Source organism: Aristolochia californica, unplaced genomic scaffold, assembly GCF_029961685.1.
Source record: "Aristolochia californica isolate CCGP_79_NKW_82.1479 unplaced genomic scaffold, dmAriCali1.0.hap1 SCAF_16, whole genome shotgun sequence".
In the NCBI taxonomy this organism is placed as follows: Eukaryota; Viridiplantae; Streptophyta; class Magnoliopsida; order Piperales; family Aristolochiaceae; genus Aristolochia; species Aristolochia californica.
The window spans coordinates 16,176,642-16,189,221 of NW_027181837.1; the positions used below are offsets into that span (position 1 = coordinate 16,176,642).

At 37.2% G+C, this 12,580-nt stretch overlaps 1 protein-coding gene across 1 annotated transcript; it reads right to left on the minus strand.

The window, feature by feature from the left end:
* Positions 1–1,330: 1,330 nt before the first annotated feature.
* On the minus strand, positions 1,331–4,992 carry LOC137953140 (aminomethyltransferase, mitochondrial). Its single transcript, XM_068800378.1, has 4 exons — positions 4,614–4,992; positions 3,916–4,490; positions 2,923–3,041; positions 1,331–2,204 (listed from the first exon to the last, which is right to left on the minus strand). The coding sequence occupies exons 2-4, from the start codon at positions 4,474–4,476 to the stop codon at positions 1,658–1,660; spliced, it is 1,227 nt and encodes a 408-aa protein (XP_068656479.1). The 5' UTR covers positions 4,477–4,490; positions 4,614–4,992; the 3' UTR covers positions 1,331–1,657.
* Between the last annotated feature and the right edge of the window lie 7,588 nt (positions 4,993–12,580).

Sequence of the window (12,580 nt, forward strand, 5' to 3'; positions counted from 1 at the left end):
TCAATCGCTAAAATCATCTGTATTTTGTGTATTTTGTGCCTAACGTTTTGGAAGCTTGGAGACACTTTGGGACTATCTATCTCTCTATTGAAGAAGCATCGAGGAGGAAAATGAAGATGTGAAGACTTAGAATTTTGGAAAATTAGAAAATTGTCAAAAACTCTAGTAATGTACAAAGGTTAACCATCTAGTTTTTGAACCTTAGGCATGAATTATCTTTCAAAGCTTAGGACATGCAAACTATTCCAAAAACCATTTTTCAAAGCTCATAAAAATGTTCTCGAACTTTTCATACGCTTAGAAAGTGTTTAAATCATCCTTTGCATTTAAAATCTTTATATTGCAAAATAGCATAATCAACCAACCAATATGGCTTGATTGATCATACATAAGAATTGAACCTTCAATGTACAAGCTTGGTCAATTAACCTCAGTAGGCATGATCAGTCAACTAAAATGCATATGGGTATAAAGCATGTTGATCAACCAATTAGAATTATAAAATTTGATCAACCAATTAGAATGTTGCAGGTTGGATTTATAAAGCATGATTGATCAACCTTTATAATACATGATCAATCAATCAAAGAACTACCAGGCTTGATTAGAGGATTGATCAATCAAAAGTAGGAGTATGATCGATCAACCTTTATAAGACATGATCAATCAATTAAAGAACTACCAGGCTTGTATAGAGGATTAATCAATCAAAAGTAGGAGTATGATCGATCAACCTACAAAAGCTTAAAAAATCACTTTGACCGATCATAAGGCCATAGGAACTTCAAAATATAACCAATTGAGATTTGATTGATTAATCAATGAAAATGTATGATAGATCAACCTACTATGCAACTTTTTAGATGAATGTCCAAACCATTAGTTTCACAAATAAACTTATAAATAGGGACCCCAACTCATCCCTTAAGAGTTAATAAAAACTTATTGACAAACCTAGTCACTCAAAGAGCATGTTTAACTACAAACTCCCGAGTTTACCCATTTACAAGAGAAAAATCAATTTTCTCTTAATTTCTTCAAAACTCTTGCATTCCTTAGAAATCCAAAACTCGACGCACCACTAAACACCCTCAAATCGAGCATAACACAATTTTAGAACCCTAATGGCTTAACATGTGACCTTAGAACACTTTGGTTCAAGTTAAAACTCAAAACAATCATGTGACGAGCTATGAGAAGTGAAAGTAGAATCGAAATTAGGAAAATCAACAAGAGAGATGGAGAAATGAGAAGGGACAACTCGATTTCGAACGTACCATATACAAAATTTCAAAACTAAATCTAGCCATAGAACAAATATCATCTAACATAAGGGAAGCCAAGGCTTTCCATTCCAAAAATCAAATAGGGAGGAGCACAAAATTAGAAGGGGGATAATACAATTTCATACTTACCTCTTTTAAAAAATAAGTCTATATATCAAGTGGCCTTCCGCGAGTCGATGAAACTAATACAGGAGCAGCATTGAGGGCCTGTTAAATTGAGTTTTGAAACTAATGTCCCCAAGCAGTTCTACTTCTATGAATTATGCCAATGAACAAGAAAGCACTATTTTTTTCTCATTCATCCAGCTATATTAATCATAAGTATGAGAAGTGAAGAAAGATAAGATTAATCCGAAAAGAACCATTTGAAACTAGGATGGCTTGTAGTATTTTGTGGGAACAAACGGCATTTTGGTGACAACTCCCTCATAGGTCTTCCCACGAACTACAACCTTAATCTCTGTTCCTGCCTTGTGATTACCAGATTTCACATAACCCATTGCTATATTCTTCTTGAGGCATGGACTGAAACCTCCACTAGTCACCTCTCCAAGACCATTGCCAGCTGCGTCCTGGATTTCGCTGTGGCTCCTAGGAGGGGGGCCTTGCGAGAACAGACCTACTCGTCTTATTGCAGGGCCATCTGCAAGCTGTTTAAGGATAATATTGGCACCTAAGAAACCACCTTCAGATCTCCTTCTCTTTCCTATGGCCCAGGTGAGGCCTGCCTCAACAGGTGTAATGTGTTGCTCCATATCATTTCCGTATAGGCAGAGGGCAGCTTCAAGACGGAGACTGTCACGAGCACCTAATCCTGTTAATCTTACTTTGCCTTCGGATTTTTCCAAAATGGCTTTTGTCAGATCTACAGCATGTTCTGAGGGAATGGAGATTTCAAAACCATCTTCACCTGTGTACCTGAAATCTCATGCAAAAGGGCTACATCAATCTTCTTATGGACATCCTTATCTCACTTACTGAAAGCAAAATCCAGACGAGTATGCATATTCAAACAAATGCGGTGGAGAACTTTCATGGTCTGACCAAAAATCATCGGTCCAGCAGCATTTAGTATTTATTCAATAGAAAATAAGATTGAATTGTTTTCAGGGGGACAGTATGAATTTCAGAAACAATCTGCAAAACTAGTACTTATTCAATAGCAAATAGATTGAAATGTTTTCAGGGGACAGTATGAATTTCCAAGAGATGTGCTACCACTTTTCAAGGCTAGAGAAGTATTTAAAGAGGCCAAAATAGCAACCATTATCCCTATATCTAAGAAGATGCTGAGAATGGCATGCAACTGCTCATACTGGGTTAATAAATGAGCAATAAAGAAATGCAAAAACATCAAGTATGAGATGCAGATCCTAACAGTTACAGATAATCAATCATATAATCGAGAATCTAATGCATAAGCAAACATCTATCATACAAGCAAGCATTCTATTGTCTAAGCAAGCATCTGTCACAACACATAAAACCGGAAGAGTAGAACACCACTCCTCAGTAAGGGGTATACTAATGCACAAGCCCTATCAAAACATATTACGGACTAAACTTGGTCATCAAAATAGTTAAGAGCATCAAAGAAGGGAGAAATAATCCAAATTTATCATATAAGCAAGCATACCCAGTCCTGGTGAGAAAGCAATGCACTCCATTGATATCCAACATGCGGAAATCACCAAAATATATTTTGCTCAAATCATCTTTTGTCAGATGCTGGAGGACTGGTGCAGCAAGTGGACCCTACAGTGCAAAAATCAATTTCAGTTAGCATTTACAGCTACTGAAATGCTTTTCTTTGACATTTTCTTAAATGTTTTTTTTTTCTGAAATGATCAAATCATCTTTGATTTTTTTTTTTTTTTTTTAAATTTTGAAAGATTAAACACCCTCATCACTATCTCGAGCTCACAATAACATTAATTAGGCGAGTCAAGCAGCAATTTTCAGGAAGTAAGAAGAATATTTTGATACACACAATCAAAGAATGATCAGCCAAATGGTCCTAACAAAAAATGAGCAGGTCCGAGAAACATTGTAACAGACAATGAAGAAACATCACTGGGTGAACATCCAGAGGAATTCTTCTACAGAGGTAATATCTACAATCTAGCAGAGGGTCCTGGTCATGTTTCGTAACTTGATGGAATTTTCCAATGTTTCAAAGAACATGGATCAAATTCGAATAGTGTCCTCTCATCCTATAGTTTCTGATTACAGGGTGCTAACCACACATTCAGATTGCTTAGTGTATAACTCTACTAATATAGTACTAATGGAAAACCATAAACCGAACAACTAGCATTCATACAGTTAGTACTTGTTACCCGTCTAAGATCTAATAGTTGGTTACTGAGAGAAAGAGAGAGAGAGAGAGTTAGCTTAACGTAAAAGAGTTTGATAATATTTGAAATGTTGAATCACTGCAAAAAACAAGCCATGACTAATAGCAAAACAGAGCTGCCACGAATATATCTCGCTGCAATGAAAGTAGTTATAACAATTAAAATGCGCTGAATTGGCAAAAGCTGTACTGGAATCAACAAAACGGTGACCGATACCAAGAGAAGTGGCAATGGTAAATTAACATCAATGATGAGTATGCGCAAATTTGGACCTGAAGAGCAAGAAGAGATCTCTCGTCATGGATATGCCAGCTGACATCACCACCCTTAGCCTTAAAATCTTCCATATGAGATCCAATATGTGCCAAATCCTTATCTCTACAGCCTGCATTCACAACCAAATAAATGTGGTCATCCTTCACCTTGGTGATCACCGAGTCATCAATGGCTCCTCCCTGCTCATTGGTAAAAACGGTGAGGGTCCCCGTGCCGGGCGCCAAGCCCGCGACATCGGCAATGACAAGCTTCTCAAGGAATTTCACACAATCCTTGCCCTTAAGGCTGAGACCACACATGTGCGACACATCGAAGAGCCCTGCATTGGCTCGACAATTGAGGGTAGAATCCATGATTGAGTCTTTATACTGGATCGGCATACTCCATCCAGCGAAGGGTACCATTTTTCCACCATTTTCGACGTGAAGATCGTGGAGCGCAGTCTTCTTCAGATGCGCTTCTGCGGCAAAGAAGCGGCGAGGGGTTAAAGCCTTTTTGTCGGATTGGGCGAGGCGGCGAGTGATGGACTGGCCAAGCTGCCACAAAGGTCCTCTCATCTTAGGAAGCTGATCTGCGGGCAGTTAGAAGAGGGAAAATCAAATACCTTTAGGAGATTTCAGAAAATGGGTATTCAACCAAACATCAGAAGAACAGAGAAAATTGCAAGAAATGAGATGAAAGGGAGGAAACTAACAGATTGTTGGGCGCCGCTGTTGGCAGAAAAGGGAAGATGAGTGAGACAAACGTATATGAGGGTGGTGGTTATTTAATCAAATAAGATATAGAACGAATGGCACTTTTCAAAAAAAAATTCTATTTTGTATAGAGAAACAAAAGATGTTGATGATAAAGAAAGAGAGGCAGGGGGTTTGTTGGGTGAGTGGTGGAGGGTTCCTCAGCCAGATCGAGACAGGATATGATCCACCTTCATCGTTACTGAGTGGCCATAGCTGTCTCTTTCTCTTTCTCTCTCCTCTTTCTTCCCATTTATAGTTTTAAACTTCCTGGAGATAGATGATCAACAATGGCCCTCCAATTCTGTTTTGGATATTGTCCGAAGCTTGGCCGAAGGCATGAATATGAACCCTTCCCTTGTACTTCCTGACGTCAGAGAATTTGTTGAGGAAGGCACGTTCATAATCCGGAATAGGGATTCTACCCGTTCATTCATTCCATTTTTCCAGTATGTACCAACCCGTACCCTCCCTCTTCTCCCTATCCTTCAACTCCGTCTCCAACTCAACCCTGCATCCTTATCAATTTCCTACCCATCCCCGCCTTGTCTCGCCCATTCATTCGGTTCATAAGATAATAACCTATTAAAACATCTATAAGCTGGTAAAAATATTTATTTTTCTTTAATCATCCTTAAGAAACTTATAATATTACATTGTTGAATCATTAAAATATATATCAGTCATATATTTTCTAAAGGGCATTAAAACCCCACAGGTTGGGTTCGATATAGGTGGGGTTTGGAGAAGACAAGGCTTTGGGCCATTTAGCAGGTATATGACCTGGTTTTTTAAGGGTTCTCACTGTTGAGAAGGTTCACTTTTTCTTTTCAAAGAGTGATATATTTTCACTTTGCCCTTGAAAGAAAATGATGTCTTGGAACATGGCCAAGCTATATATTAAACAAGGTGTTAAATTGGGTTCAAGGCCCTTTTTCAAATGATTAGCTAATTTAGGGAAAACAAATTTAATTAATAAACTCAAGAGTTTTATATTTAGTAATCTATGTGGGATTATTTATTAACACTAGGGTTGACAATGTCCTTTAAAATATGAGATAATAAAGTATAGTCCAACCGCCGTTTCCCTCTCTCGGTCTACTATAATATGAGATATATGGAAGGAAGGAACTTATTTTTCATTAAATTTATCAACTCTAAAACCACCATTAAAACTAAAAAAAGGCTGGCAATATAATTCACCGAAAAAGAAACGATGGGCTGATTTTACTTTGTCTTCCTTTGGTCTCTATGACTTGGTTTCAAAAGAAGGCTTTCGCTAGACCAAAGACATTGAGAACGCCTGCCGCAAGAATTCACAGGTTCGTATTTGTACTTTAGCAAACAAGTTGTCGCGACATTAGGTCTTCAAGCACCTTTGGTCTAAGCTCTAAAGCCAGAACAACTTCGATTGAGGAAGAAATAGTAATAATAAAGGATGAAAAATCAAAACTTACCTAAAGGGATAGATTGCAAACCTATATTTTTCTTGAGCTGAGGGAACTACACACACCATCACCGATTTTCTTCCAATTTTCCTTTGATTTTGCCGAGCATTGAATCTCGGTATGTTATTCCCTATTAACGAGCCGACTCGTAAATTTTTTAATCGAACCATGGTTTGGTCGAGTTCGGCTTGTAAACTTAAACGAGCCTGATCTAAATCTCAAACTTGGTTCAATTTCGTTATTTGTGAGTGACCAAGTCAAATCTAATAACATTGGCTTGAACGTCTAATGGATTAGATGGACAAAGGCTAGATGGCATGGTGGTCCCCTCCCTCTTTTCGTCTGTTTGGGCCCATTAGTAGTACACCTGAGGGCAAGTGAAAGTGTAATGTAATCAAGTGAAAGTGTAATTGATTACACTCTCACTTGCCCGAAACCGTTAGTGCCGTACCCGGAGGAAAATTAGAGTGAACGACGAAGGAGTAAATTACGATTCTCACCCAAATCCCGCCAAATGAACTCGCGCTCGACGCTGTGTCCTCGTTCTCTGTCGGCCCTCCTCGTTTAATTTCTTAACTAACTCAGACTAATTAAGTAAGTCTGTTTTGCACGGATCGTGCCTGGCGTTCCTCGTTCTGTATTTCATTTTTATCAGTTGTATCTTGATTAGCGACTCGGAGGAAAATTTAGTTCGGGACGAGCAGCCGTAGCCTTCGTCTTCCATTATCCCTCGTTTTTCCTGCGCCGTAGCCGTAGAAGGAGAAAGGAGAGAGCGAGACCTCTCTATCACAGAGCTCTCTGTCCACCGAGTGCCGTCATCACTGTCGCCGGTACCAGAGCCGAAAAAAAATTCGGAACCCGTCGCTGAAGAAACAGAGCCGAAAAAAATTTCGGAACTCATCGCTGAAGAAACAGAGCCAAAAATCAGAGCTCCCGTAAATCCTGCCGTCGCCGCAGTTCTTCCGTTGCCGCCGAGACGAAATCCCGAAATCAGAGTCGAAAATCAGTTTGCCGCCGGGAAGAAATCCCGAACTCAGAGTCGCAAATCAGAGTCGTCGTCGCAGCAGACCTTCTTCGCCGCTGCTGTTGCCGCCACCAGTACCTGAGTTGCGCCACAGAGGGCCGTCATCGCAGTCGCCGCAGATCTTCCTCATCACAGCCGTTGCCGTCACCCTTCGAGTCACCCATCTCCGGCAGGATTCCGACCTCTGCCCTCATGACCCGCCGAGATTAGCATAGCCGAACGACATTTCCAAAAATTCTAACAGAAATCTGGTATTTTTTCTCTTTGCTGAAAAATTTTCGTTAGTCGTTCACCTTGTTCGCCGATTCTTCGTTCTTTTTTCTCTTTCGCTCTGGTCCAAAGAGAAAAACGAGACGACGCAGTTTTATGCGCTGAATTAAATCAGCTCCCAAGGTCCGACCCCATATTAATCCCAGCCAAGCCGAGCTGAAATATAGAGCCGAGCCGTAATACTGAGCCGAGCCAAAACCAGTTTTTCATCGCTCCCAACAGTCTAGCCAGGGCAGTCTAGCAGACTACCATGTTCGTTTCAGCAGAACCTAAGTTCAAGAAAGGTGAAATTGATGGCTTCTGAAAATTTTATACAGCCAACCATTCTACGCTTTGATGGTCACTATGACCATTAGAGTATGCTCATGGAAAGTTTTTTGAGGTTAAAAGAATATTGGACGGTTGTTGTTTTTGGAGTAGCAAAACCAGCAGTAGATATTGTGCTGATAGATGCACAAAAGACAGCTTGAGTGGCTGAAGTTAAAGGATCTTAAAGCAAAAAATTATCTATTCCTCAATCTTGGAAACTATTCTTTGCGAAGACATAACCAAGCATATTTGGGATTCCATGAAGAAGAAGTACCAAGGTATAATAAGGGCTAAGAGGTAACAACTTCAAGCACTTTGTTCCGAGTTCGAAATAATTCGAATGAAATCAGGAGAATCAATTATAGACTATTTTCAAGAACGATGGTAATCGTTAACAAGATGTGGATCCATGGCGACAAGATAGAGGATGTTCTCATTGTTGAGAAGATTCTTCGATCTTTAACACCAAAATTTAATTTTGTTGTTTGTGCGATAAAATAAGTTAATGATGTTGATTTACTGTCAATTGATGAATTACAAGGTTCTTTGTTGGTACATGAGCAAAAACTTAATCAACAGGACAAAGAAGAACATGCATTGAATGCTTTATTAGAAAATCACTCTACACCCAGTAGAGCTGATAGAGGACAAGGAAGAGGCAATTTCAAGGGAGAGGCCAAGGATGTGGAGGTCACCACTGAACAACTTATAAATCAAAGTCAACAGACAAGTCTAATGTTGAATGCTTCAGATGTCATAGGTATGGCCATTATAAATCAGATTGTCAAACTGATTTGAATAAACAATGTGGAGATCAAACTAACTTTGCAGAAAAGGAAGAAGAGGTGTCTCTTTTGATGGTGTGTCATATAAAGGAGGAAATTCAACAAAACATGTGGTATTTAGACACTGGCTGCAACAACCATATGTGTGGAGAGGAGGCATTTTCTGACTTGGATGAATCCTTTCGCAACTCTATTAAGTTTGGTGACAACTCTACAATTTATGTTATGGGAAGAGGAAATGTAACAATCCAAACCAAAGGAAATTCCACCCACACTATCGCTAATGTTCTTTTTGTGCCAGATTTAAAGACCAACTTGCTTAGTGTGGGTCAATTACAAGAAAAAGGATACGAGACTTTTATAAAAAATGGAGTATGTCAGATTCAAGATGCAAAGTTGGGCTTAATTGCTCAAGTTAACATGACGGCGGATCGTATGTTCCCACTTTATCTCCACAACACAGCTCATTCATGCTTCTCAACAAAATTAAAAATGAGGCATGGCTATGGCACTTTCGCAATGGACATCTGGATTTTGGGGGATTGAAAACACTACAACAAAAGAACATGGTGATGGGGCTTCCTCAAATTACAGTCTTTTCTCAAGTTTGTGAAGAATGTGTTGTTAGCAAACAACACCGTAATCAATTTTCACAAGGAAAATCTTGGAGAGTGAAGAAAGCATTGGAGCTTGTTCATTCCGACATTTGTGGGCCAATAATACCACATTCTAATGGAGGTAAAAGATATATCATTACTTTCATTGATGATTATAGTCGTAAGATATGGGTTTATTTTTTGGAAGAAAAATTTGAAGTCTTTGTAGCTTTTAAAAGCTATAAAGCTCTTGTTGAGAAAGAAGTTGGCAACCCAATAAAAGTTCTTTACACGGATCGCGGTGGAGAATATAACTCACATGAATTTGTAATTTTTTGTGAGAACCAAGGAATCAGGAGACAACTTACAGCAGTTTATACACCCCAACAGAATGGTATATGCGAGAGGAAGAATCGTACTATTTATGAATATGGTGCGAAGCCTTTTGACTACAAGTGGCATTTCAAAAAGTTTCTTGCCTGAAGCATTCATATATTAAATAGAAGTTCATTCAAAATATGACACTAGAGGAAGCATGGAGCGGAAGGAAGCTTGTTGTAGATTATTTCTGGATTTTTGGGTATAATGCCTATGCCCATATTTCATATGAGAAGAGGAAAAAGCTAGATAACAAGGGAGAAAAATGTATTTTTTTTGGTTTTAGTGATAAGTCAAAAGTCTATAAACTATACAATCCTAGCACCATGAAAATTGTCATCAGTCGTGATGTGGTATTTGATGAAAAAGACACCTGGTCATGGAATCAACAAGGTGTTAAAGAAAGTATCCCAACAGATTTTGATGATGATGAGAAAGGGCAGCAACCTATGGAGAATGAACAAGAAGAGGAAATCACTCAAAATGTTCCGACTGATCAAAGCCACTTGCAGCTGAATCACAAAGCCCTCAACGTGTTCGAAGAAGACCAACATGGATGATTGATTATGAAGTAACTGGAGTTGACCAAGGTGATGACCCACTTACACATTTTTCTCTGTTTTCAGATTGTGATCCTACCATTTTTGAAGTGGCTGTCAAAGAATCAAAATGGAGAAAGGTTATTGATACTGAAATTACAGCCATTTAAAAAAAATGATACATGAGAGTTATGTGATCTTCCAAAAGGGCATAAGACAATTGGTGTAAAGTGGGTTTACAAGACAAAGTTGAAGGAGAATGGTGAGGTTGACAAGCACAAGGCACTCTTGGTAGCTAAGGGCTACAAGCAGGTATTGATTGTAAAGAAGTTTTTGCTCCGATTGCAAGGGATGATACAATCAGATTGGTGATTGCTATGGCAACTCAAAACTCATGGTCTATCTTTCAGTTGGACGTGAAATCAGCATTCCTCCATGGAGATTTGAAAGAAGAGGTATATATTGATCAACCTCCTGGTTATGTAAAACTTGGCAATGAGCATAAAGTGTATAAGTTAAAGAAAACTCTACATGGATTAAAACAAGCTCCACGGGCTTGGTATAATTGTATAGAAACTTATTTTTTGAATGAAGAATTTCAGAAATATCCTTATGAATATACACTTTTTATAAAAATTGAAGATGGAGGAAAGAGATTGCTTGTTTACTTTTATGTAGATGATTTAATCTACACTGGAAATAATACATCCATGTTTAGTAGTTTTAAGAAATCCATGATGGCTAAATTTGAGATGTCTAATCTTGGCTTGATGCATTATTTTCTTGGCATATAAGTGGTGCAGCCTTCTACTGGAATTTTTATTTCTCAAAAGAAGTATGTGCGAGAAATCTTGGACATGTTTTAGATGAAGGATTGTAATCCTGTAAATACTCCATCTGAGTTTGGTATGAAGCTGCACAAAGATAATGGAGGAAAGAAGGTTGATGACACTCTTTACAAACAAATAGTGGGGAGTTTAATGTATTTGACAGCAACAAGACTTGATATAATGCATGTTGTAAGTGTAATTAGCAGGTACATGGAACGTCCTATACAGATTCACCTCTTGGCTGCAAAAAGAATTTTTCATTACTTGCAAGGTACTAAGGAGTTTGGGCTGTTCTACAAGAATGGAGAAAAGTCAAATCTATTTGGCTTTTACAGATAGTGATTATGCAAGAGATTCAGATGATCGAAAAAGCACATCTAGGTATGTTTTCATGATGGGGACAGGAGCTGTTTCATGGTCATCAAAGAAGCAACCTATTGTCACATTATCATCCATTGAAGTTGAATTTGTTGATGCAACATTTTGTGCTCGTCAAGCTATTTGGCTAAAGAAAATCCTTAAAGAGCTGCATTTTAATGAGGATGAACCTACTCAGATTTATTGTGACAATAGTTCAGCAATAAAGCTTTCAAGAAATCCAATTTTACATGGTCGAAGCAAACATATAGATGTGAAGTATCATTTCTTGAGGAATCTCACCAATGATAGAGTCATTAATCTTATTTTCTGCAGAAGTGAAGACCAAATTGCTGATATTCTAACCAAGCCTCTCAAGTTTAATGTATTTCAGGAGCTCAGGAAGCTACTTGGTGTTTGCACTTCAAATGATTCAATTTGAGGGATGGCACATCAAAGTTTGATTCTTATTAAACTTAATGTTATGTCTGGAACATCGGTTTAAGGAAGGGATTGTTAAGGAAATTATTAATTTTTAAATTAAGACTAGTTGTCCTAGTCTTTAGGAGTGTCAGTTTTAGTTTACGTTGTTAAGTAAGTTTGTTTTGTACATTGAATCGTGCATGTCGTGTCTATGTCGTGTTTATTTTTAGTTGCTTACAGTTATGTATTAGTTTATTTATATAGACTGTTTGTTTTATCAAAGAATCATCAGAAAATTATATCCTCTGCTTCGTCATTCTGTATTTCATTTTTATCACTCTTTGCGTCTAGAGCTTCTCTCTCTCGGCCTGCTCTGCCCTCTCTGCTTCTTGACTTCTTGATCTTTATTACGATTTTTTACTTCTATTTTAACCTGAGCGAAAAACTTTTATTTTCTCAATTGGCTACCAAGGTTTGTTCGTGTTGCCCTGTTTGTGTATTAGTGATTTAATAGTGATAATTAAAATATTATTAAAGTAATCATTTGGTCAAGTATTTTTTTTTAATTATTTTATTTTTATAATTAATTAAACTAATAATTTTAAAATTTACGAAACTATATTATTAATTTATACTATATTAAAATTTATAGTATTTTATTAATAAATTTATTTATTTATTTATTATATTCATTACTATTATTACTATATTAAATTAGTGATTTAAGAGTAATAATTAAGATATTGTTAAAGTAAGAATTAGATCAAGTATTTAGACGTTATAAAAATATATATTTTTATTTAAGTATTTTATTTTTAATTAATTAGTACACTAGTTAATTTTAGTACGTAATTATTGTATTAATTTAGAATAAATTATAATCTATCATAATTTATTAATGAAATATCTTATTTAATTAATTATTATATTAATATATTTTAATATTACATTAAATTACTTATTATAAA

What these genes read in the sequence shown, in the direction of transcription:
- LOC137953140 (XM_068800378.1), bottom strand. Translation starts at nt 4,476, where the DNA reads ATGAGAGGACCTTTGTGGCAGCTTGGCCAGTCCATCACTCGCCGCCTC. An exon ending in GATCTCTTCTTGCTCTTCAG is followed by an intron (nt 3,042 to 3,915) that starts GTCCAAATTTGC and finishes TTTGCACTGTAG; the next exon opens with GGTCCACTTGCTGCACCAGT. An exon ending in TGCTTTCTCACCAGGACTGG is followed by an intron (nt 2,205 to 2,922) that starts GTATGCTTGCTT and finishes ATGAGATTTCAG; the next exon opens with GTACACAGGTGAAGATGGTT.